The sequence below is a fragment of the Mauremys mutica genome, chromosome 14 (genome assembly GCF_020497125.1).
Source record: "Mauremys mutica isolate MM-2020 ecotype Southern chromosome 14, ASM2049712v1, whole genome shotgun sequence".
NCBI lineage: Eukaryota > Metazoa > Chordata > Testudines > Geoemydidae > Mauremys > Mauremys mutica.
The window spans coordinates 44000737-44023146 of NC_059085.1; the positions used below are offsets into that span (position 1 = coordinate 44000737).

The 22410-nt window shown below is 46.5% G+C and overlaps 2 protein-coding genes across 3 annotated transcripts; both read right to left on the reverse strand.

Moving 5' to 3' along the window:
• Positions 1 to 85: 85 nt before the first annotated feature.
• TMED6 (transmembrane p24 trafficking protein 6) lies at positions 86 to 7945 on the reverse strand. The gene is made up of 4 exons (XM_044987869.1): positions 5922 to 7945; positions 3281 to 3407; positions 2814 to 2965; positions 86 to 937 (listed from the first exon to the last, which is right to left on the reverse strand). The coding sequence occupies exons 1-4, from the start codon at positions 6135 to 6137 to the stop codon at positions 704 to 706; spliced, it is 729 nt and encodes a 242-aa protein (XP_044843804.1). The 5' UTR covers positions 6138 to 7945; the 3' UTR covers positions 86 to 703.
• A 152-nt stretch (positions 7946 to 8097) lies between these two features.
• Positions 8098 to 22095, reverse strand: TERF2 (telomeric repeat binding factor 2). Of its 2 annotated transcripts, none has more exons than XM_044987864.1 (10): positions 21817 to 22095; positions 21463 to 21558; positions 20047 to 20177; positions 18947 to 19033; positions 18478 to 18624; positions 16945 to 17276; positions 13805 to 14203; positions 11708 to 11793; positions 10788 to 10840; positions 8098 to 8758 (listed from the first exon to the last, which is right to left on the reverse strand). In XM_044987864.1, the coding sequence occupies exons 1-10, from the start codon at positions 22037 to 22039 to the stop codon at positions 8600 to 8602; spliced, it is 1713 nt and encodes a 570-aa protein (XP_044843799.1). In that variant the 5' UTR covers positions 22040 to 22095; the 3' UTR covers positions 8098 to 8599. The 2 variants fall into 2 exon arrangements, with proteins under 2 accessions (XP_044843799.1, XP_044843800.1); XM_044987865.1 differs by having other exon boundaries at positions 13805 to 14047; positions 21817 to 22094.
• Between the last annotated feature and the right edge of the window lie 315 nt (positions 22096 to 22410).

The following is a 22410-nucleotide window of genomic DNA, read 5'->3' on the forward strand; positions in this document are numbered from 1 at the left end:
GCTCTCAGACTAAAGGCAGTTTTCTCAGTAGTAGCTGCTGAGGGGGGTAGATCACCTTAATGCAGCTACCTACTCCCTCCATCGGTGCTAGGGCAACCTGGAAGTTCTGTGTAGCAGGAGACTGAGGTGAACACAGCGATTCCTCCCCTCCCCCAGGGTTGTTTCTACCTTTTTCCCCAACAGAGACCCAAGTGGAGCAGGAGCTGACAGGGTTGTGCCACTGGAGGACATGACCACCCAACCAGGGCTAATCAGAAGCAGTGTAGGTAGGTGGGTGCTGTAGCAGTGGCTTCCACAGCAGGGAGCTGCCCTGGTTCCTAGAGGAGGGTAGATTCAGACAGGACAGTGCTTTCACACTATGAACTGTTTATTTATAATGTGAACAGCTTTTTAAGCCATTTCACTATTAGAGCATTGGGCAGATTAGGTCTAAACTAGTAGTGAACCATCCCCTCCCCCAAAATGGATCTTGTACTAGAGGCTGAGTAGAGAATGAAGAGCCAGCTGGACACTAGGGCATTGAGGGGAATTCTGTTCCTGAAAAATGCCCATCCCGGTCCATCCACAGGCAGGATCTCCCATTTTCCCATGGAGGCGGAGGGGAGAAAAGATGAGATGGAGTTCAGTGTGTTCTGCAGTGTTACAGGCCAGTCCTTTGGTCCTCCCTGCTGCATGGGTCCAGCAGTGGTGTAAGCCAGAGGCCTTAGCACCTTGGTTTGTTGGTGGCAGTAGTGGGTTGCACATTGAAGAGCCGCTTTAGGAAATACAGCTGCAGGACACCCGAGAGGACAATGATGAGGCTCTGAGCCAGTGACCACCAGTTCACATAGTTATAGTTGGACTGAAGGATGAAATAGTCAGCCGCTTTCCTCATCCGGGCAAAGTTATAAAAGCGCCACATGTGGAAGACGTGGGCCTGCAGACTGCGGGTGCTCTCCTGCAACAAGCACAAGGACAGGTAATGAAATCCTTCTCCCAACCCTCGATTAGACTGTGGAACTCTATGCCACCAGGTATCACTGAGGTCAAGGACTTGGCCAGATCCAGTGGATACTATTGTTCACGTTAACTGTTTTGGAAGAGCTTTAACTATGTGCTTCAGGGCTTCAGACAACTTCTAGTTGGGGGGGTTGGGATGAAACCTTTGTGGGGACATTATCCCACATCTGCCTTCTGCCAGGTTCCTTGAATATTCCTGTGAAGTACCTCATGCTGGCCACTGTCAGGCAGGATACAGGGGTAGATGGGCCTTTGGGCTGACCTGGTCCGGCAGTTGCTAAGTTCCTATGAGAACCAGTAAGGGGAAGAATGGAAGCCCTGCAGACCTCCCCCAGAGCCTGCAGGAACAGATCTTTCACCATTTGGGATTGAATGACAAGAGCAGAACAGGAGCCTGTTGACTGCATTCCATCCAGATCCCTGGCAGCCAGCCCCATCCAGCTTCACATGCCCCAGTGACCTAGACCTCTCCCTCAGCCACCCTTCCTGTTTTCACAGAACCCCGTGACCAAAAGCACCACTGTAGTCACACGCTACATGTACTAGGTGTTGAACATAGGCCCTGTGAGGTATCATCTGGAAATTAATAACTTGCTTGTCAATATCCTGGTGAGATGTACACGGCAACATATGTAGAGTTACGAATTCCCCAGTATGGTGGTGATAGCACAGCCATGGCTGAGCAAAAGTTGTTTAGAACAGACCTGTTTAACACAGGAATGTGCACACCTCAATTTAGATCCAAGGAGTAAACAGGGTCCTTGAGACAGCAAAAGGGGGAAAATGGCAGGAGACAAGCTGCATTTCAGCATATACAGGGGAGAAGAATGAGCATAGAGCCACTTTCACCACCAGTCTCCATGTCGCCGCCTTTAGAGTTTGAATAAACTTTGCTTTGAGGGTTAATCCTCAGAAGAATCCACTTCAGAAGGGGGCTGGACTATAAAAGCAAGGGGCAAAACCACCCAAAGCTCTCCCTGTCGCGCTCTCACCGAAGGTGACAAAGGAGCCAGTCCTTTGACTTTAGGAGAGATCTGGTCAGCAATTTTGCTAAGGATTTTATCTTCAACCAAGTCTAGCTTGTTGAGTTTTAGCTACTAGACAGTGCTTTATCTTTTGTTTTCTTGTAACCATTTCCAACTTTAATGCCTTATACTTGTACTCACCTAAAATGTCTTAAAAAATAAAACTAGTTTCTTTAACTACAATCAGAACTAATCCAATGCTGTGTTTGAACTGAACTGTTTGGGTAACTCAAGATAGCAAACTTGAGTACTGACCCCTTAGAGGGGCAATGGATTTCTAATACCTGAACTGCTCAGCAGAGGGCTGGACAGCGCAGAACACGTTTTGGGGAAAATTCAGGACTGGGAGTGTGTTGGGGTCACCCTGCAGGTAGTAACCAAGCCAGAAGGTGACTGGAGTGTTGCCAACAGGCTACTGGGCCAGTTGGCTATACACAGTCAGTCAAGGTGTGACCTGCATGCTGTTTGGTCGGCCCAGGTTGGAAGCGACAGCAGCAAAGCATTGTGAGGCCCCCAGGGCTACAGGGCAGGCAGTGACAGCTACTCATTGATCTGGATTGCACCCCAGAATGTGACCCCCCCCCATTCCTGGCTCTCTCTGGAGCCAAGTGTCTGACTGGTTTAACACTACTCCAGTTGCTGTCCCATGTATGTTTCCTGGGAGCAGCAGTTCTCCTGAGCTCCCCATTTACTTCCATGTGCCTCATTTTCAAAACCAAGATGCCTGTTTGAGCTTGCTCAGCCCTGCAATTGATTCCAAGGGAGCTGACAATGCAAATAAAATATTACCTCAATTGCCTCCAGCGTGTCATTAATTTTCTTCCTTTCCACGTCTGGTGAGTTTTGCAGGTCAAAGCCTTCATAGAACACACCAAAGTTGAGATAAACCTGAACGACACCAAAATGGTTGAGCTGATTGCTCAAGCACAGCTGGTAAAAACCTGTAGAGGGAAATGGTTCAAAGCATCAGAGGAGAGCAGCAGGTGCTGTGACAGTCAGACATTACCCCAAATCCTCTACTCTGTTAGCTCCCATTTACCCCTTCTCTGCAGCAGAGACATAATCTCTCCGAGCTTAGCAGCTGCAGAAAAGCTTGGTTGCCTGTATAGTCAAATTCCGAGCTCAATATCTCATGCTATGTCTAGCAAGACTTTAACAGGACTATGGCTTAGATCATTAACGATCTGCAGGCTGCCCTTGGATTGGAGTAGTCCAGCTCTCTTGTGGGCAAGGGACGTAGCAGGGGTGACAACAACCTGTCTCTTTGGTTGGGAAGTTCATCTGTCCTCGTACATCCTGGGACTTGCCCATTTGGAGGCCATTGGGATCATTTGCAGTGGCCAAGACATGTCTGTCATGTCCAATTCCCGAAGTCCGTTGTACCTGAAGCCAAGAGACAATGAGCAGAATAAGGAACTTTGGGTGCAGCTCTGAGTTCTAGCAAAGAACAAGCCTGACTGGTGCTGTCCTCGGAAATTCCCATGGGAACTGATGGGGCCGTGTTGCTTATAAAGGCAGCAAAGCCCATGCCTGTTCTCAGTGGCATCAGCTAAACTCACCTCAAGTGGCTGCCCATGAGCTTACAGGAGCCGCAGCATCCTGAGCAAACCAGACAAGCTTGGAGGAACAAGCACAGGACTGGGAAAGTCCTGGCTCTCCACACAGTGTGTAGCTGGATGGTTCAGTTCCTGTCAGTGAAATGGGGAGAATGCTACCACTCTGCAGGGTGAAAGATAAGAGCCTCCACCTGGCAGCTAAGTGGTTTCCGGTGCACTCAGGCCTAGCTCCAGAGTACGCAGGCTCAGAAAGGAAGGCTGGGGCAAGGAGAACCTGCTGAGTCTGCTTCCTCCTCTGCCCATGTCAGTTCAAGGACACCAAGGATTTTGCCCAGTTTTGCACTGTACAGTGTAATTCTCTCCCGCAATCCCCTTTCTCTCCCCAACCATTTGTGTACTGAGCTGTGCCACGGCTAGTAGAGATCTAGCTAGCGCAGGGCTGGCCCCCAAACATGTTCCATGACTGGGCAGTGGATTCCCTTCCCTCCATGTACAGTCAGCCCCCAGCGGGAGCTGTGGTATGGTTCAAGCCAGCCCTCCTTGCCCTTTACGCATGCAGCAATCAGTACTCCCAAACACACACCTCCCCTGCTTTGGAACAGGCTCAGAGAAGGGCGGGGGAGCACCTTGGGCTTGAACGCCAGCTCAATCCCCTGCCGAATCCTTGAACACCTCCAGCCCCTCTGCCTACTACAGCCCAGCTGCTTTGCTCCACACGCACCACAGATAAGGGAGCAGCTGATAAACACAAATAGTGACAAGAATGCCAGGCACAAACTCCCACATCTACTTCAATCGGCCCAGTGTAAACAGAAGCAGGGAAGTCACAGGGTTTAAGATAAGAGGATTGGAGGGCTCCATCCCAGCCGGGAGCCCAGTACCTAGTACTGGCAATACACAACCACACAGCAAGAGACCTTGGATACTCCTGCCACTCTCAGCCTAGGGGACAGGAAGGTCTCCTGTTGTGAGTGCTCAGCTGAGTCCATGCACTGTGGAACCTCCTGCCAAGTGAAGATCCAACCAACACTGGATGCTGGCTACTAGCTCTCGCCCCTCTACTACCGACTTGGCAAAGTTCTCTAGCAACCTTTGGAACAGCACATTCTCCAGAACCAGGAGAAGTTCTTCTCCACTGAGGTCAAAGCCAAAGCCGGGAGTTGCCTGAAGTAATCACTAGTTGAGCCTCTAATAGTCACCACAATACAATCAAGTTCAAGCTTCCTCAACAGAGGGGAGGGCCCCAGGACCAGCATGGCAGGGCCTTAACCTTTAGGAAGGGGGAGTTTAAAAGAAATTTAATCAAAAAGGCCCTAAAAACAGAGTCCTTAGACTCAGCCTGGAGTGAGGTCACTGGAAGGCAGGCAACTCCCCTTAACAAAACAAACAGGAAGGTGAGCTGGGGGGTGGGGGGGGAAGAGTCTGGCTAATGAGGTTGAAGAGATTATTTGAGCCCCCTCTTGTTCAGGGGAAAGAAATCCAACTCCAGTGAAGTCAACAGACAGGAGAGTAATCTATGGCATGAAGAGTGAAAATGGAAGTCAGGAAGGTTAAAAGGGGATGTTTAAATGGCTGAGAAAAATCAGAGCGTCTGTTCTCCCTCTCATGACATAGGGGACATTCAGTGAAGAAAAAAAAAAAGAGCAAAATGCAAAACTAACATGAAGCAAACACTTCCACCTGTGAGACTAGACTGCGGAACACATTGCCAGAGGATGTTAGTGTGGCCAAGAACTTAGCAAGATTCAAAAAGGGATTGGACATTTATGGCTAACAAGGATGTCCAAAGTTAATAGTTAATGCTAACAAATTTTGGAAGAGACAATAAACCTCATGCTTCAGGATTTAAACCCATCTCTAAGGAATTAGGGACACCTAATCTGTGTGTGGGGAGGTGACGGGATGATCATCCCACACCTGCCTAATACAAGGCTGCTTCATTTTCCTCTAAAGTATCTGGCTCTGGCCACTGCCAGACTAGAGGGCAACTCCTGTGTGCTACCAGGATAGAACACAGTACTCAACACCTTCCTTCAAGGGATACAGCAAAACTAGAGGGGCTCAGACGCAGGGATGGAAGTTTTGAGGACAAGAATGGGACTGTTCAGTTCAAAGGAGACATTAGAAGGTACAAAATAGAGGCGTGGAGAAGGTAGATCGGGCACTCCTATTCACACCCACTCAGCATATAAGAGCAAGCAGACATTGAAAGTGAAAGGCAGCAAGTTGGTACAGAAGATACCATTTTTGAAGATTCTGAAGCCAGAAGGGACTGTTAGATCATTTAGCCTGATAAAAAAAGTCTTTAGCTAGTTGTTTGGAGTGGGTCCCCAGCACTCACCTCATAGCTGAAGTAGAAGTAGCCGCTCTGATGTGCAAACTGCCAGAAGCACTCTGTGCCGCCTGCAGGGACAACAATGGCGAAGTCATAGCGATCAGCTCCACGGAAGAGAGGCTGCTCACTGGAGCCACTCGAGGGCTCTGTCTTTGGGCTCCTGGCAGGGCCTATCAGACTAAGCAGACCCACAATCACAGCCAAAGGAAAGAGTGGGACCATGCTGCCTTGTGAGCCTCCACCACTCTGGCTGGGGCAGAGCAGGAGCCTGGGTCCCAGGATGCAAGGGGATAATCATTAACTTCACTCCTCACTCCCCTGCTTTCGCCAAACACTCTTCCTTCAGCACATAACACAGCTGCACTTATCCAAACATTGGGGCACTTGGAAGTTCAGCTCCTCGAGATAATCTCAGTGTAATTACCAGGCCTGCATGGGCAGCTGTGCAGTTTGTCCTCATTAGAGCTTAACAGTCTGAAACATTTTGTAAAACCCTGAAGTCCACTTTGAAGAAATGTCACTAGGCACAAACGGTCCTTCCTGGGGAACTGCCTGTTCTGGGGGCAGGCTGGGTGTCCTGCACGCAGACTTCTGTCTACAGCCTACACCATGGTCTGAAGGATGCTATTATAGTGATTAGTGTGTTAAAACATTCCTAGAAACTTTATTTAGTACAAGAAATATAGACAGTGATCACAGAGCAGCAATATGCCAGAGAAGACCCAGGGACTTGGCTACATGGGCTGTGCGTATCCTTTACTACCTTATGCTGCCATCCCATCTGGTGCTGCAAGATATGTCCTGTTTCATCTTTGGCTGTGACTTCTCTTCTCTTATGGAGTCCGTGGCAATGTCCTCACTCTATAAATGGGAAAGGGGCACCACTGGCTGGAAAGTGTTCTACTGCATGGAGTGGGAGGCAAAGGGCTGGTATCGATTTTTGGATGTGGGATGATATTTATTCTCATGTCCCGTATGGCACAAGGAAGAAAGCATCCCATGTTTCTCCCACTGACACTTATTAATCTGGCTTACTGTAACTGGCCCAAATGGAAATACTAAACAGGGAAAACATGGCTCCATTGACACTTTGCCAAAGGCACTGCTTCACAGCCAGGCCACTCAAGCACAGGGGAAAGTTTCAGAACAGAAGAAAATATAAAATAAACTGGGCAAAGGGCAGGGAGAAAGAGCCTGGCTAATAGCTAAGTTAAAGAGGTTACTTGAGCCACTTGTATCCAGACAGCAGGTTCCTCTGGCAAGGTTCCTTCCAGCAACTGCTAGTGCCAAAGGACACGGCTAAAGCAAGCAGGGGACTTCTACCCAGCACCAGTGACAACAGAAGCAGCTCCCAGGACCCCTGCTGTTGGGGTATTTCTGCAGCTAGAACTGAAGGAAATTAAATGCATGAGTGTTGGTGGAAGCGAGGGGAAGATGATACATAAGTGCTTCTGAAATCCACCTGTCCCTAATAAGCAGCAGCATCCCACCGGATAGAGGTACAAGACTTTCTGGCACTCCAATTCAGTTAGTTGCTGATGCGATGCTCCTGGCTTCAGCTGGCTCAGGAAGTGAATGCAGGATGAAATTCTGGTTGTTAAAAGGGTGTCCCACTGACTCAGGGATATGCCAAGCTTCTCCCTTTTCAAGGCGGAATATTTACCTCAGGAGGGAATGCTGGGGAGAGGCAAATCAAATGTGTTGCAATTGTTATATCCAACACAGGAACTGCTTTATTTTACATGATGGGTTCAGACATGGGATTGGAATGGCACTAGAAGGCACGGCATGTCTGGTGCCTGCCAGAGATCCCCAGAGACCTTTCAGGGATAATGCACTACTCCAGGAAATAGACAGAAGGAAGGGAATTTTCCAAAGGAGGCAACTCAAACAAAAGTCAAACCAACTGAACACTAACTTTTAACTTGATGACATCTGGCTCCAAACATTCTAGAAACTAATGAGCACAAAGACAAAACATCTCTTTTTAAAGCATCAAAAAAAAATGTGGAGGAAGAAATCCCCACTCAATATAAAAATGTACAAAGCAGAGAAATGTGGAAACAAACGCCAGTCCCTGGCCAAGAAACCAGACTTCTGCCGGTGCAACAGCTCAGCCTACACCGCTGCTTTCCCCTCTGGGAGGGGCTGACGGGCAAAGACAGAAAGCCGATCAGCCAAGTGATTCAAAATTGGTTTAAGAAAATTAATATAGATAAAACAGTCGGTGACAGGATTACCCTGCCATTCAACCAACATCTGAGGAGAGAAAGCTGTGATCCCAGCTACAGTCCACTCAGGTTCCAGCTCTAATGCTCACAGGGTAAAGGCTGCCAGAATCCTCACTCTTTCTGAACATATACAAAATGTCAGCATTGTAGCACTTTTACTAGAGTCTTTCCATAGTTACTCAGGCTGTGTTGCTCCTGATGACAAAGATCTAAATTTAGTGACTCCAGCTAAATACAAGAACTAGGAAGGTTTCCCAAGCTCTAGTTAAACTTTGCTTCTTCCAGCTGTAGCATTCAGCTCTCCCAAGCAGCCATAAGAAGTCTCCACATCATTCCTATCACATTGCTAGGAAGGGGGCTACAAACTTCCTCCCATGGGAGTTGTTGCTTTGGTCCATCTTTTGGAGAGAAATGAGAGCACGTGTCACTCTAAGACTTCCTCAACTGCTGTTTTCAGTGGAGTCCCAGCTTTTTCATGGTCCGCCAGCGATCCTTAATCATCACCGCGGTGCGGTTCTCAAAGGGGAACTTTTTGCAAATGATTTTCCAGTTCCCTTCTCCAAACTTCTTCACTCCTTCTCTGATCCACTCGCTTTCCTGTACTGTCCATCTCTGCAAAAGAAGAACAAGGAGTGCCATGACTCTTAAGGCACAGGTCCTATCACCTCTGCACTAAAGGCTTCTTAGCCTCCTTGGTCCCCCTTACATCCATACTATCACAGCACCTTCTTATAACATAGTAATAAGGCACAGGTACCTCACCAGTAACGCCACACGGTATCCAGTGATCACTCCATTCCAGAAGAATTGTTACAATGGTTATATACCAGGAAAATACTATAGCTGAAGTTCAGGACTAGTTCTGTTTCCCAAATCACAGTGTAGATTACCCAGGAAATTCTCAGGAGTTATTGCTCTTGTATTCTCCAAGTAGTCATGGAGAGAGTATGGAAGTTACATCCCCTATGCAACGTTCACACAAGTAAAGAGAACTAACTACCTGCGGCTCGTAGAAGGAAAGGGCTGTGTTCGAGGGCTCTGTGAATTTCAATGACAGGAGGCCAAGTATAAGGGAAGAGGTGAACCACAAGAAAGCAAACACTGTAAGATGTTACAGGTTGCATAAAAGTGAACAGCCATTCACTTGTCAGAAAGGTGGTTACTGCAGGCATCAGATTTTGGAGCATTTACAAGGCAAATGCTACCAGGTGACAAACTCTAAGTGGTGCCACTGGCATGCACCATGCTTTTTCACTGCATGGAAAATCCGACAGACCCAGCTCCAACCAACTGGCATCAGACAGAAAAGGGGCAAGTAAGGAGGATTCACTCAGGAGACACCAACCCTGGCACCTCCCAAAAGTGTATTTATATTTTCAATACTAGCTGCAGGCTTATTTAGGAATGATGTGGTTTCTAGGGTGTGTTCTGGTTCTCCGCCTCATCAGCTCACTTACCTGCTGAGCAGTTCAGGAAGCAGATGCCAGCCAGGATATTATTTTAGGCCTCTACCACTTTCCTGGCTTTTAGTAGACAAACTGAAGCCAGGCCCTTACAATTTAAAGATCCGTGCAACCCAACTCACCCCTGTCATAGGTCTCACCCCCACTTAGAGCTGTTGGGTTCCAAAATGGGGACCTGCATTGACTCCCCTAAACTAAAATCCTAGTTTAGATCTGGTAAAAGCTGCCACCACCCAATAATGTACGTGTATTGGGACACAGTCCTTCCCCAAAATCCTTGGGGATCCCAAGAGCCCCAAAGCCATGGAGTTCTTACACCCAGGAGAAATAAACCATTCCCCCCTGCTTCCTCCCCCTTCCCTTTTCCTAGGAGAGATACCGGGATCCAACTACAGAGGGATGCCTCCCTCCTCCCCTTTCCCTGAGAATTCACCCAAGGAAAGATTTACCAAGTCCTTAACAGAAAAGATTTATTAAAGAATAAAAAGAAAGTAACTGTCTCTGTAATACCCAGATGGAACAATACACAGAGTCTAAACTTATCAATCTCTGGAGAGAATCCCCCCTCCTTTCTTTCTCAGTAAAAGCAATAACAGTACAGAATTAAAGAAATTCTATAGCAAACACACAATTGCAAATGTAGAAATCAAATTATAAGACTAATCCGCCTTTCTAATTAATACTCACTATTGGATAGTAGGAACTACTCCAGGAGAACTTGGAGACATGACTGGCCTCTCTTAGATCCAAAGAGAGCACAGAGCCAACAAGGAACACAGACAAAGGCTTCCCTCCACAGAGATTTGAAATTATCCTGTCCCTTGATTGGTCCTCTGGTCAGGTGTTTCTCAGGTTACTGAGCTTGTTAACCCTTTCCAGGTAAAAGAGACCTTAACCCTGATCTGTTTATTTATGCCCCTTGTAAGTTCAACGCTTAGATAATGCGAGCAGTGATCAAGGTACTCCAGTCCCTTAGTAAATATCATTTATCAGTGCAGCATCTTGGAGTTTTCTATTCAGTGTGCATCGCTTGGACTCGTCTAACTGAGCTGATACCAGAGGCTAAGAAATCTCTGAACAGCAAAAGGGATTTCCCCTTTCCAACTGCTTCATTGCTTCACTACCCCTGCAAAGCCTTGCTTTGGGCTGCTGAACGGAGCTGGAGGGCTCTATATTACCTGCTTCTTGGAACCGAGGCTTGAAGAGCTGTGGCTATTTCTTCCATGGGACTCTGAAAAATAAACCCAAGGAGAGTCATATTTCAGCATTCGCCTTCTGCTGTGCATGTATTTCCCAGAGAGACTGGCTTTAGCCTGTTCGATTACAGGGAGGAAGCGGCATGGCCACCAGGGGAACGCCCTTGACCAGGGTATGGAAAACAGAAACAAATGCCTTTACTTCCTCTAGCTTCTAGAATTCCACGTACTGAAGGGACACTTGGCCATTCTGATCCAAGCCCTGGTTACCTCATAAGAAGTGTAACTAAAGAAATATAATAACTAAGACTGCATCAAAAGGAATTAGACTTGTCTCAGGTTAGCGAATGTGTCTAAGGAAAAAAAAAAAAGACGGCCTGAACCAAAAAGCTTCCTCAATAGAAATCTCTGTTCATAAATGGAAGCACGTTCAGGCCACAGCAGGGAAGGTCCCAGATGTTAAACAGCACCCAGGAGAAAAGTCTTAGCTGTGATTTATTACACCTTTTGAAACAAGCATGCAAACACTCATCTGCCACCCTACAGCTGTTAATGGGAAGGAACTGCTTTTGGGCTGGGTCTCAAACTAGAATAGCTGACAATGACTAACAGGTAGTTTCATCTCAGGTCTGAAGCTGTAACGAGAGGGTACTTGCTAGATGTTCCATGATCAGGTACACAATAGATTTAGCAACTTCCCATTGTTTGGGCCCGCCTAAGAAAGGACATCATCTCCATTTCTGCAGTCTTATAACAGCAACCGTAGTCCCAAGCTTTCCAGGGTTATGGGATTTCTAGACTTTTGGTTTCTGTCAAGTATTCAAGGCAACAGAATGCGCAAGGGCTAACAGCATGGCTGGGACCAGCAATTAGAGTGTGCATGGCAAAAATAGCATACTTACTCTTGTCCAGGAAGAGCTCATCCTCCTCACTCCAAGTGTCCTTTTCTTCTTGCCCATTCGAGGTGTTCCATCTTGCTTTCAGTGGCCTGAAAACACACCACACACACATTTTAACTGCAACAAGCCAGCCTGGTTAATGAGGGCTGAAGAGACAGTCACTGCAGACAGCTAAATCAAACATCCAAAAGGACCACAGACCACTGACTAATTACCTAGAGGCCACAGTCCAGGACCACCTTGGTAGCAATGAGTCAAGACTAAGATCAGCATGCAGCACTGGGAAATGTGGGAGCTTGCCTGACAGCTGGATTATGTATGTTTGCTTCACCTCCACAACACATGCATCTTAGTCCACTGCCATTTGACTGGTTTGTAGGTAAAGGGTGCCATAGGTGTATGTCTGGCATTCAGAGCCACTCAGTGCCATTTTAATAACTACAGGTAGTTCTCTCTTTGGACCTTGACAGATCCCTGTATCAAACACACAAGAAGCAACTGAGAGTGAACTATGTAAAAACTAAGCAGTTGCTGAAAACTGATACAAACACCTGAGCTACCAAGAAGGTGCCGTGCATGTGGCATGAAACAGACAATGGAATGGGGCAGGAGCACTTAGCAAGAGTCGCATGCTCCACAAGGCTGCTATGAAATTTTTACTACAGGCAAAGCCAGCTGGTTCCAAACCAATTATGTTCCTTATTTCTCTCACTCACATGCATGCACTCAACTCCTTACAGGATAAGGAGAAGTCAGCTGAAATCAGGTGCATTTAAAATACTTTAAAAGGATATGTTGCAAGTAGATTCAATTAGTTTTAATATTACAGCAACTACATGAAAACAAATGTTCCCTGTTAGTAATACTCCTGTGCATTCCATCGCCATAGCAGCATGCAAGCATTTTCACACAGATGTATTTGAGCATTTGGGAAGGGGAAGGTTTAAAGTTGAACTCCTAAAGCAAAAGTTGACATCCTTTGTCACCAGTAGCCATCACCATCAGCACCACTGCCATTTAAAGCATTGCAACCTAGCTAGGATCTTAGTCAACAACAATGGGTGGCAAGAGCCAAAGTCAGGGAGCTCTGGAAACATGCCAATCCCGGGTGCTCCGCAGGGCACTGGGAACAGCTGGAGCCTACTCAACTGCATAGAACGTTTTACACTTGTAGTGGCCAACTTCCAAGCATTTTAGTGTGTTAGCACTTAACATTTTAAGCATATAAAACCTGAAATGCTAAACTCTAAACCAGTATCTTTTCAAGCATGAAAGCGCATGCAGCTCAGTAGGGTCTGCTCTGCAATCAGTACCCTGACGTGCTCCTAAGTCTGAAAACCTTATGGAACTACCATGTTTGCCTCATCTCTCCTGGGGAGCTCAAGTACTGCTCAGGAAAGGGAATTCCCTGCTGTTTCATTCCTGCAGTTCCACAGTACCGCCTTAAGTGTGCAAAAGCAGAGGTCCTCATCTGCACAGCCTCCAAGATGCATTAGAAGGGAACCCTGCTACACCCTCATCAAGTCCTACAGAAAACATGCATCCCAGAAGCCTAGCTCCAGAGAAAGTTTTGTTCCCACATATCCACCCACTCCCCTCTCTAATTTACAGCTAAGTGATAGAATACATATACAAGGTACAAAACAAGTGTGGAAGAATTAAAGTAACTTGCATCAATATTCTATTACTCTTAAAATTCATACATGGTTTAACTTCATCACAGATGTGAAAATTTACCTTAATCTGTCCCACAAAACATATCTACAAACTCCAACCTGTGTATTACTAACTGCAGATTTACAAAGTCAGATGCATACACTGAGAAGCAGTTTGCAAGGATGTCAAGGGTCAGCATTAAGGTCATTGGAATGTAGGAGGTGAGCTTTCCCATTTCCCATGTTGCTAACCACATGTATGAACTACAAGGGCAATAGAACATTTGCTTTAACTATCCATTTCCACATTTTCCAAAAGGGAGGGATTTTTAACATTCTACTTTCGCACTGATAAGGTTATATTGTTTAATGTAGCGATGTTAGCTATACGTTTTCAAAGCATTGCGTCTGTGTTAGAATACAGTGTCATGGATGTGCTTCATACTTGGGACTTCTGGAAGACACACACTGAACATGTGGCTTTTGAACAAGAGTCCCGAATGCAGAAGATACCACTGGCTCCTGGGATGAGTCTGGAGTCTCACTCAGCTCAGTACTCTGGCTGTCCTGCTCCATAATCAGTCTGCTTATAGTCAACAAGCGTTTACTCTTTGGAGGTGATTTAGGAATGTCTGAAGTCTCAGAGGTCTCCAAGGGTGGATTCTCCTCTTCTCTCTGCCTCTTGAGTCTGTGGGATACAGAAGGGGACAATTGCTTGGGGAAAGAAAAGTCGGTTTCATCCAGTTTGGTAAAGGCTGCATCAGAATCTTGGGGATTTGACAAGGTCTTGAAAGCTTCTCTCAGAGCAGAAATCCCATATGTGGTTACAGTTCCAGATGGCTGCCTATAAAATAAATGAAGCTATGCAGGTTACATCAATGATTTCAACAATATAAGGCTCTACTTCACTAAAATCACAGCTGGTCCCCTCACTCTGCCTCATAGCTAAGCGCCTACCAAATTCACATTCATGCAAAAGCACATCACAGACCATGAAATCAGACCTTCCCCTGTGAAATCTAGCTATTAAAGGGGACAGAGAGAGACAGGGCCAGGGGCACCCCAACTGGGGACTGCTCCCATGCACCAGGCTTCCAGCTGCTAGTCCTGTCAGAGATAGGACTTCCTCTTCCCCAGCACAGCCGCTTTCAGGGGGAGGTCAGACCCACCTTGGGTACCTCTCTCGGCTGCAGGAAGCTCCGAGGATGCTGCCTTCAGAGCCCAGCTTTCAGACCTTTCAGCTCTGAAGGCAGCGCAGCCATGGAGCTTCCTGCAGCCGGAAGATCCCAGAATTGGGTCTGACCTCTCCCCAGGAGCCACCGTGCAGGCAAAGAGGAAGTCCTGTCCTTCCCCAGATGGCCCGGACTAGCAGCTAGGAGCCCCCAGCTGGGGCGCTCCCAGAAGCACAGGGGGATATCAGACCCACCTCCAGGAATCTCCTCCGGCTGCAGGAAGCTCTGTGGCTGCTGTCTTCAGAGCCCAGCTCTGAAGGCAGCGCAGAAGTGATGGTGGCAATCCCATCTCACACACACACACACACACACGCATAGTCCCCGTTTGGGTCAGGACCTCCATGGTTACAACACCCTGAAATTTTAGGTGTAAACACCTTAAAATGTGAAACTGACTAATTTTAAAACCGTCTAGCCATGAAACTGACAGTGAATTTGGTCAAAATGGACAGTGAATTTGGTAGGGCCCTATTCAGAGCAAACAATTATGCCTGAAAGATGCCCCATCACAACACAAGGCATTCCCAATCTCTACTGACTCATCTCCCTTCTACAAGAACTTCAGTGTCATGTGCCATCCTGCCACCAGTGCAGGTGAGCTGCCTCCTCCAAGACCAGTGGCTCTCATCCTTTTTTAGTGGTGACCCCTTTCACATAGGAAGCCTCTGAGTGCAACCCCCCCTTATAAAGATATAAAAAAGTGTTTTTAATTTAACACCATTATAAATGCTGGAGGCAAAGCAGGATTTGGGGTGGAGATTGACAGCTCACGAACCCCCCAAGTAATAACCTCATAACCCCTTGAGGGGTCCCAACCCCCAGTCTGAGAACCACTGTCCAAGACAGATATCATTTCTGCTTGGTAATGACAGCAATGATCCTGAAAGCATCCGTGATGCCATATGGAATATGGGTGATCACTTACAATGTTATTGATACCAATATTACAAAATTGCAGTGATTCCTACAAGATATGCCATGTAAGGTATCAGTGGAAAAGTTATGATTTGGTAAGTATAATCATGTTTATATGTATGCATCGTCTTTGTATTGCGTTATAAATGTGAGATATATTTGTGTATCAAACTTGTGCTTTGTTTCTGGGTGACACGCCCAGACAGTTTGGCATCAACACTATTCAGTCTGTTTGATGGCCATCAAAGGCAATCAGCTGTAAAATGAACCCATTGAGAGAAGCCAGGGGCTACCCTATGACTCAGCAGGACATGCCTGTGGACAGGGGACTCCAAGTGCTTTTCCATGCCTATGTGCCGTGAGCTTGTGTTTGGGACAAAAGATATAAAAAGGCAGCGGCATCTTCTCCATTTTCAATCCTGCTTTCCACCTCTGGAGCATCTTCTCTACAAACTGAAGCTTTTAACAAAGCACTGATAGACGCATCCAAGCTTTGGATGTTTTCCAGGGGGACTTTACAAGCCAGCAAACTCACCAATGCTGGTAAGAACCTGATATATGGACTCTGAAGTCATAGGTATGTATCTGATTGCTTTGACCATTTAGCAACTCTCTTCTCATTCTTTTCTTTTATAATAAAACCTTTAGTTTTAGATACTAAAGGACTGGCTGGCAGCATGGTATTTTGGGTAAAATCTAAACTAGTATTGATCTGGCAACATGGCTGGCCCTCTGGGGATCAGAACAACATTCTCTGTAGCGAACATAGTTTTAAAAAACTTCTCACTGTACTGGACCTATTTGCTGTTTGGGAGCCAGAGAACTGGAATGCAATAAAGGGGGTTGTGTGATTTCTTTTTTAGCTTCTTGATAACCATTGTGGGAGATCAGGAGCACAGTTTGGGACTAGCTGGTGAATCTAACTTCAGTGTTAACCACCAGTTTTGGGAGAATCTGCTCCCCTTTTTGCAGCCTGCCCTGACCTTGGCATTTTCAGTGTCGGCTACCATAGGCACCTCAGATCACAGCATCCATCTGTTTTATCCCTCCAAAGAGTGGCAACTAAATGCATTGACCAAACTTATGTCCTCTGTACCATGGACACACCAAAACCCTTCTGTAAACATAAGACCCTCTCTCATTCACCACCTGTCACAAGGGACACCTTCCCTTCCTATAGTCCAAACACTCACCAGGGTACTCTTCAGAAAAAAGATCAACATTTTAATTCAGAGCTAGACAGCCTAGTGAAAAATCCTCAAGTAGTAGTCCCTGGGGCAGCACAACTGCATTGGCACATGGCAAAAAATTACAGTTGCCTGCACAGAGTGAAACCAGTGGGAGTTACAATTCAGAAGCAGAATTCTGGCAAACTTCATTCACCATATGTGGTCAGCTTTCCTCTGTAAGTTGCTAATGCATCACTGTAGTGGCTCACCTCTCAGAGTCCTTTGAAGACATTTCCACACTGTCTGGAGCCACCGCTGGTGGTTGCTTGGCTACTTCCACACTGTCTGGAGCCACCACTGGTGGTTGCTTAGCTACTTCCACACTGTCTGGAGCTGCCGCTGGTGGTCGCTTAGCTACTTCCACGCTGTCTGGAGCCGCCGCTGGTGGTTGCTTAGCTACTTCCACACTGTCTGGAGCCGCCTCTGATGGTTGCTTAGCTACTTCCACAGGCTTTGGAGCCGCTGCTTCCACAGGCTCTGGAACTAATGCCAGCTTCTTAGTTTCATCAATATATTCTGAATTCAAAGTCTTTTTCGCCATCTTTGACAGGAAGAAAGCACATAATCATTACAAATAAAACTCCATGGAACTGCATTTATTTTACTCCCATTCCACAGGCATGGAACATTATTTAATTAATTACTTGCTGTTCTATGGTCAGGGTGCTATTTAGTATATTGGAGATAAGATGACTATGGTCATTTGTCAGGTGTTCTGCAGTAGTTACATGTGCAGAGTTAAGTTATCTTGATTAAGAACTATAACAACCACCAAGTAATTTTATAGCATGGAACCTTAAGAGAAGGTCTGAATTTTAAATGCTAAAAAATTACTCCCTTGGTGTGCTGATCCCAAAACTTTACAGCCAGACATTTGTATCTGACTTCTGAGTACAAGTCAAAAATATTACACGTCAATAAGACAAAGAAACAAATTGGTAACTTCTTTCTAATTCATATCATTTGAGACTATTGTATCAACATTATAAAAGTTATCTGCATCTCTGTGAGCCAGAGATTGTATTCTAACTGCACAGAGGTGGTTTACCAAGTTTCCCCAAGGATCTACAATCACTGGAGGTGATTATTGCACATCCTGGGACAGGTAAACATCACCAATCCAGTATAACCCCAAAGGATTTTACAAATGGTGGATCAGACCAGTTTCCAGAGGCCCAGGAAACAAAGAAAGGCTTTCGGTACAAAAGGTGAACTTAATGCGGGGCTTGGGGGGTTGTTCTTTACCTGAAAACTGACCTGAACCTTTAACAAGAGGGCAAGCCCTGCTGGAAGGATCTGAAAGACTTTGACTCCTACCAGACCCTCATTTGAAAGATGAGTCACTTCTAATATGCACTTAGACTTTTTATGGTTCTATGACAAATTTTCCTCTGTAATTCTTTTGTTCTTAATAAAACACACTTTGCTTTGTGAAGGCTAGCTAGTCCCTTGTCCTTCAGGGGAAAGCATGAAACCATGGGTGGGGAGCTAGGTCAGACTGCTGGGATAGTCACAGAGAACAGCAAGCCTAAATCCCAGATCTGAAGGGAGAGAGTCACAGGACACTGCCTATAGAGAGGTGACAGCTGGAGGCCTGAGACCTAAGGATGTATCCCTTGAACTGAAGCCCAGAGGGGTTAGAGGTGACATGCATCACATGCAATTCTCCTGCAGACCATGGGGGGGGGGGGGGTGACAGCTGGGGTAGGGCTAAAATGTGGGTAGCCAGGGTAGATACATACGGTCAAGAGAAAGGGCTCTGAATCCTCCAGGTAGGTCTCCAAGAACTGGAACGCACTCTGTTGAAAAGTCTTGTAGGAAAAATTTCGGATCATCGTATGAGACAAATTCTTCTCACGGATAATGCTGAGCAACTCTGTCCTCAGTTTCTAGTCAAGAGGCAAGAACATTCTGAATATGTACAAATGATACAAGTTACAAATGCAGGAGCTGGGGGTTTGGGTGGAGAGGGGACTTCCCCACTGACACTACAACATTATCAGCTAATTTACACTGACCTAAATTAGGAAGCAAATGCCAGAAAAGTCTGGATTCTGTGTCAGCATTGCCAACTACATTCGCTTTCGGTGTCAGACAACGCAATGGTAGCAGCAGACAAATTAAGAAAAGGAAATACATGTTTGGGAACATATTGCACAGCCAACAAGATACTCCACCTCAAGCCCCAAAAATTCACATAATCAAACTCACCTGGGTGCTGGGATCCTTTGCCATGTTTTTTTTCAGAATTTTTGAGGCTTTATCAAACTCCCTCTTTTTGATACAAATGATAACAGCCTAAAGAGGAAAAAGAGGATCTCAATTTTTGTGTATCAATTCAACCACATCTCCTAAATCAGCTTCACATACAGCACAATCAAAATGCAAGCAAAACCTGTGACGTTCCTTCCAAACATAATCCAAGTAACATGGAAACACCACTTTTTGCACCAAACACCTTAATGAGCTGCTAACCTGAAATCCTACTATACCCTTCTAACTATCCCATTAATGCAAAGTTATAATTAAGGATTGCGTTACCTAATTTCATTTGTATGGTGTCATTCAATTCAGCAAAATACTTATTGTAAATGTACATGGACACCCCTGAAATTTGAGAATCCATCAGTTCTCACTAGATTTCCTTGGCTTAATTTTAAATAAACAAGTAGCCTTCTACAGGATCACAGAGTTACATGGCATGTCACTACTAAAAGAAGCTGACATGGCCCCTCCCCAAAGAGCTTACAAGTGAAGGCAGACAGCATGTGGATGTAGGAAGAAAGAGAAAATGCGCCAAAGACATTTTGATGTGCCTTGGCAAGTGTCTTGTAGCCTCAGGTTTGCTTATTGTAGCATAATATGCAATAAAACATCATAGTTACATTTTATATTTTACATACATCATACATGCAAACTTTATCTCAAGCCCGCAAATTGAACAGACCAGTTTGCAGGGGATGATTAGTTGCAATAGTAAGTTTTTAGGAGGGATTCTTAGTCTCTATGAGCATTCTGGTTCTACATTTAAAAGGTCCCCCAGTAAAAAGAAGAGAGAAAGGATGCATTATTTCTAATATAGTCAGAAATAGAGAAAATGGTAATAGCAAAATAAATGTTCTGCTTTTCAGTTCACCTGTAATAGTAACCTATTAGGATCTGTAACTCTATTTTCCTAGCAATGGAAAGCTCCCGGAAGACCTGAGAAGGGACAATTGCCCTCAGTGTAAGGGAAGCTTTTTTTTTTTAATTAGATTAAAGCTTATAAAACTCTAAACTATTTGAATGAAAAAGGAGAACTTGACCCTTACAGCTTGCTTCACCATTTTTCTAACAGATTCCATTGCCACCTCAGACACAGGAAATTCTCTCTCAATCAGCTCCAGCACACCGATTGCAGATTCAAGAGGGGTGAGCTCTGATTCTGTATCAAAGGTGCAATCTACAATTAAAAGAAACAATTCATTCCTATTGGTTTTAAAACAGACACACAAATCTACCTGGGACCAAGAAATCCTCCACAGGAAGCAGACAAAACAAGTAGGCTAAGATTTGCTCAGTTAGGCCACTAATGCTGCAGTAACTGACACAGCAGAGAACAGCACATACAAAACAATTATGATCAAGAAAGACAAGAAAGGCTGTCTAAGTTATGCAAGGTCCTCAAAAAGAAACATGACATTTGGTGAGTTTGAAATTAAAAGCAATAAACATTGTGAGCTGAGTATGTGGAGGTTTGCTTTACCTTACACTACAAAGAGAAAAATCAGGAATTAATACACTGAATAAAAATTACAGAAGATTACACTAATGCAGTTTAAATTCTCAAACATCAAGAAATTCAAATGTAAAGTTCTTGCCATATTGAAAGGGCACTGTTGTCAGATCAAATCTGATCCCCAAGTTTAAGTTTTGCTCAAGTATAACTAGATCGAAGACTGATATACATGGTTGCTTTACTTAATGTTTTAATTTCAATTGAAAGCAAAGACAAAGCCTTCTCCACAGTGTTTTCACTCAAACATTGTGTTCTTGGTCTATCACAGGAGAAATAAAGAATGAAATTGGTTTACCTATACATTGTTTGTAAAGAAAGTGGAAGTGACTTTGTTCCAGATGACAGAGAGAGAAAATATAGAATCCCTGCAAAGAAGCCAGGTTTTTCTTAAACAAAAACTTTTGTTTGGGTTTTAGGCTATTAGTAACAGAATGTTTGATGTTTACCCCACATGTTGCCTTCAAGTGACAATGCTAAACAGGGAAAAAGAAATCATACCTCAGTCTGAAAGTTTTACCTATTATTGTTCGATTCCTATTACTGAAAAGAGTGAAAATTACTTCGCTATTTCCCAGTTTGTTTACCCTGAACGTTAACTACCCTATGAAAAGAGTCACTTTCAACTACTTTGGTTCTGGTCAGAGGCACTATCCCTACTATTATCAGGCCTATACCCTTTCCTTTGCAGAAAAGACCCTTATAAACAAAAAAACACAAGCAGATTATTTCAAGGAATTATAACAGAAGTTTCAGAGACCTTTACCCAAACCTGAATTTAAAAAAATCTAAATAGCGTAGTTGGTTTTCCTCGGGCAAACAGTAGATAACAAGTGATTTCAGCAGAACGGTCCCACGCTGCACTGAGCATGGGCAATGCACTGAGGTGAATGACGTTTTGGGAACAGGGCTGAGCACCAGTAAGGCAAATTGTGGCGCTTTTCTCTCGTACCTAGGTTCTCGCCCTCCTCAATTCTTGAAAGAAACTGCATAATCCGGAGCAGCCGGGAGATTGCAGGTTCCTTAACCAGGGGCCGCAGCAGCAGAGCTAGAGAGAGAGAAGACAGAGAGCTTGGCACATCCACGTCAGAAACACCCCCCCCCCCGGCGGGCCCCGAGCGCCCCCCGGCCCCCTCCCTCTCCCCCCGACGGGCCCCGGGCGCCCCCCGGCCCCCTCCCCCTCCCCACGGCGGGCCCCGGGCGCCCCCCGGCCCCCTCCCCCCGGCGGGCCCCGGGCGCCCCCCGGCCCCCTCCCCACGGCGGGCCCCGGGCGCCCCCCGGCCCCCTCCCCCCGGCGGGCCCTCACCCTGCATCACGTCGCGGAACTCGCGGAAGTCCCGGTTCCGGCGGGCCCGATAGGCCCCCACGGCCTGGTGGAAGTAGAACTGCAGCACCCAGCGGTTCACCGCCTCCTCGGGGGCGCGGAGCCCCAGCGCCCCCTTCCCAGCCGCCATGGGCCCCCGCCGGCTCCGGGAGACCCGCCCGCGCGCACCAGCCATCCCGCGCCAGGACTCGGAAGTGACGCGCATAGCACGACGGAAGTGACGGCATCCCGCCGCTGCCCTCTCGACGCCTTGGGGAAAGCGAGCGCCCCCTGCACTTCCTCCTCTTATTGCTACGCGGGGCCACGGGGCGACTACAGCGACCGGCATGCACTGCGGCCTCCGGCTCCCAATATGCCCCCCAGCCCGGATCTCCCGGCCTGCCCTGCGTTGCTCGGCCCCGGCTGGCGGCGAGTCAGGCCCGGCGGGGCGCAGGGATTGCAGGGGATGGGTGGGACCCGTGTCCTGTCCCGCACCCCAGTCGTTAGCGAGAGGGTCCCGCCCTTCCCCATTGTCGGGCCTGTCCCGGGCCATAACAGCCCCTGCTGCAAACAGACTGGCCCGAGTCCCGCCTCCTC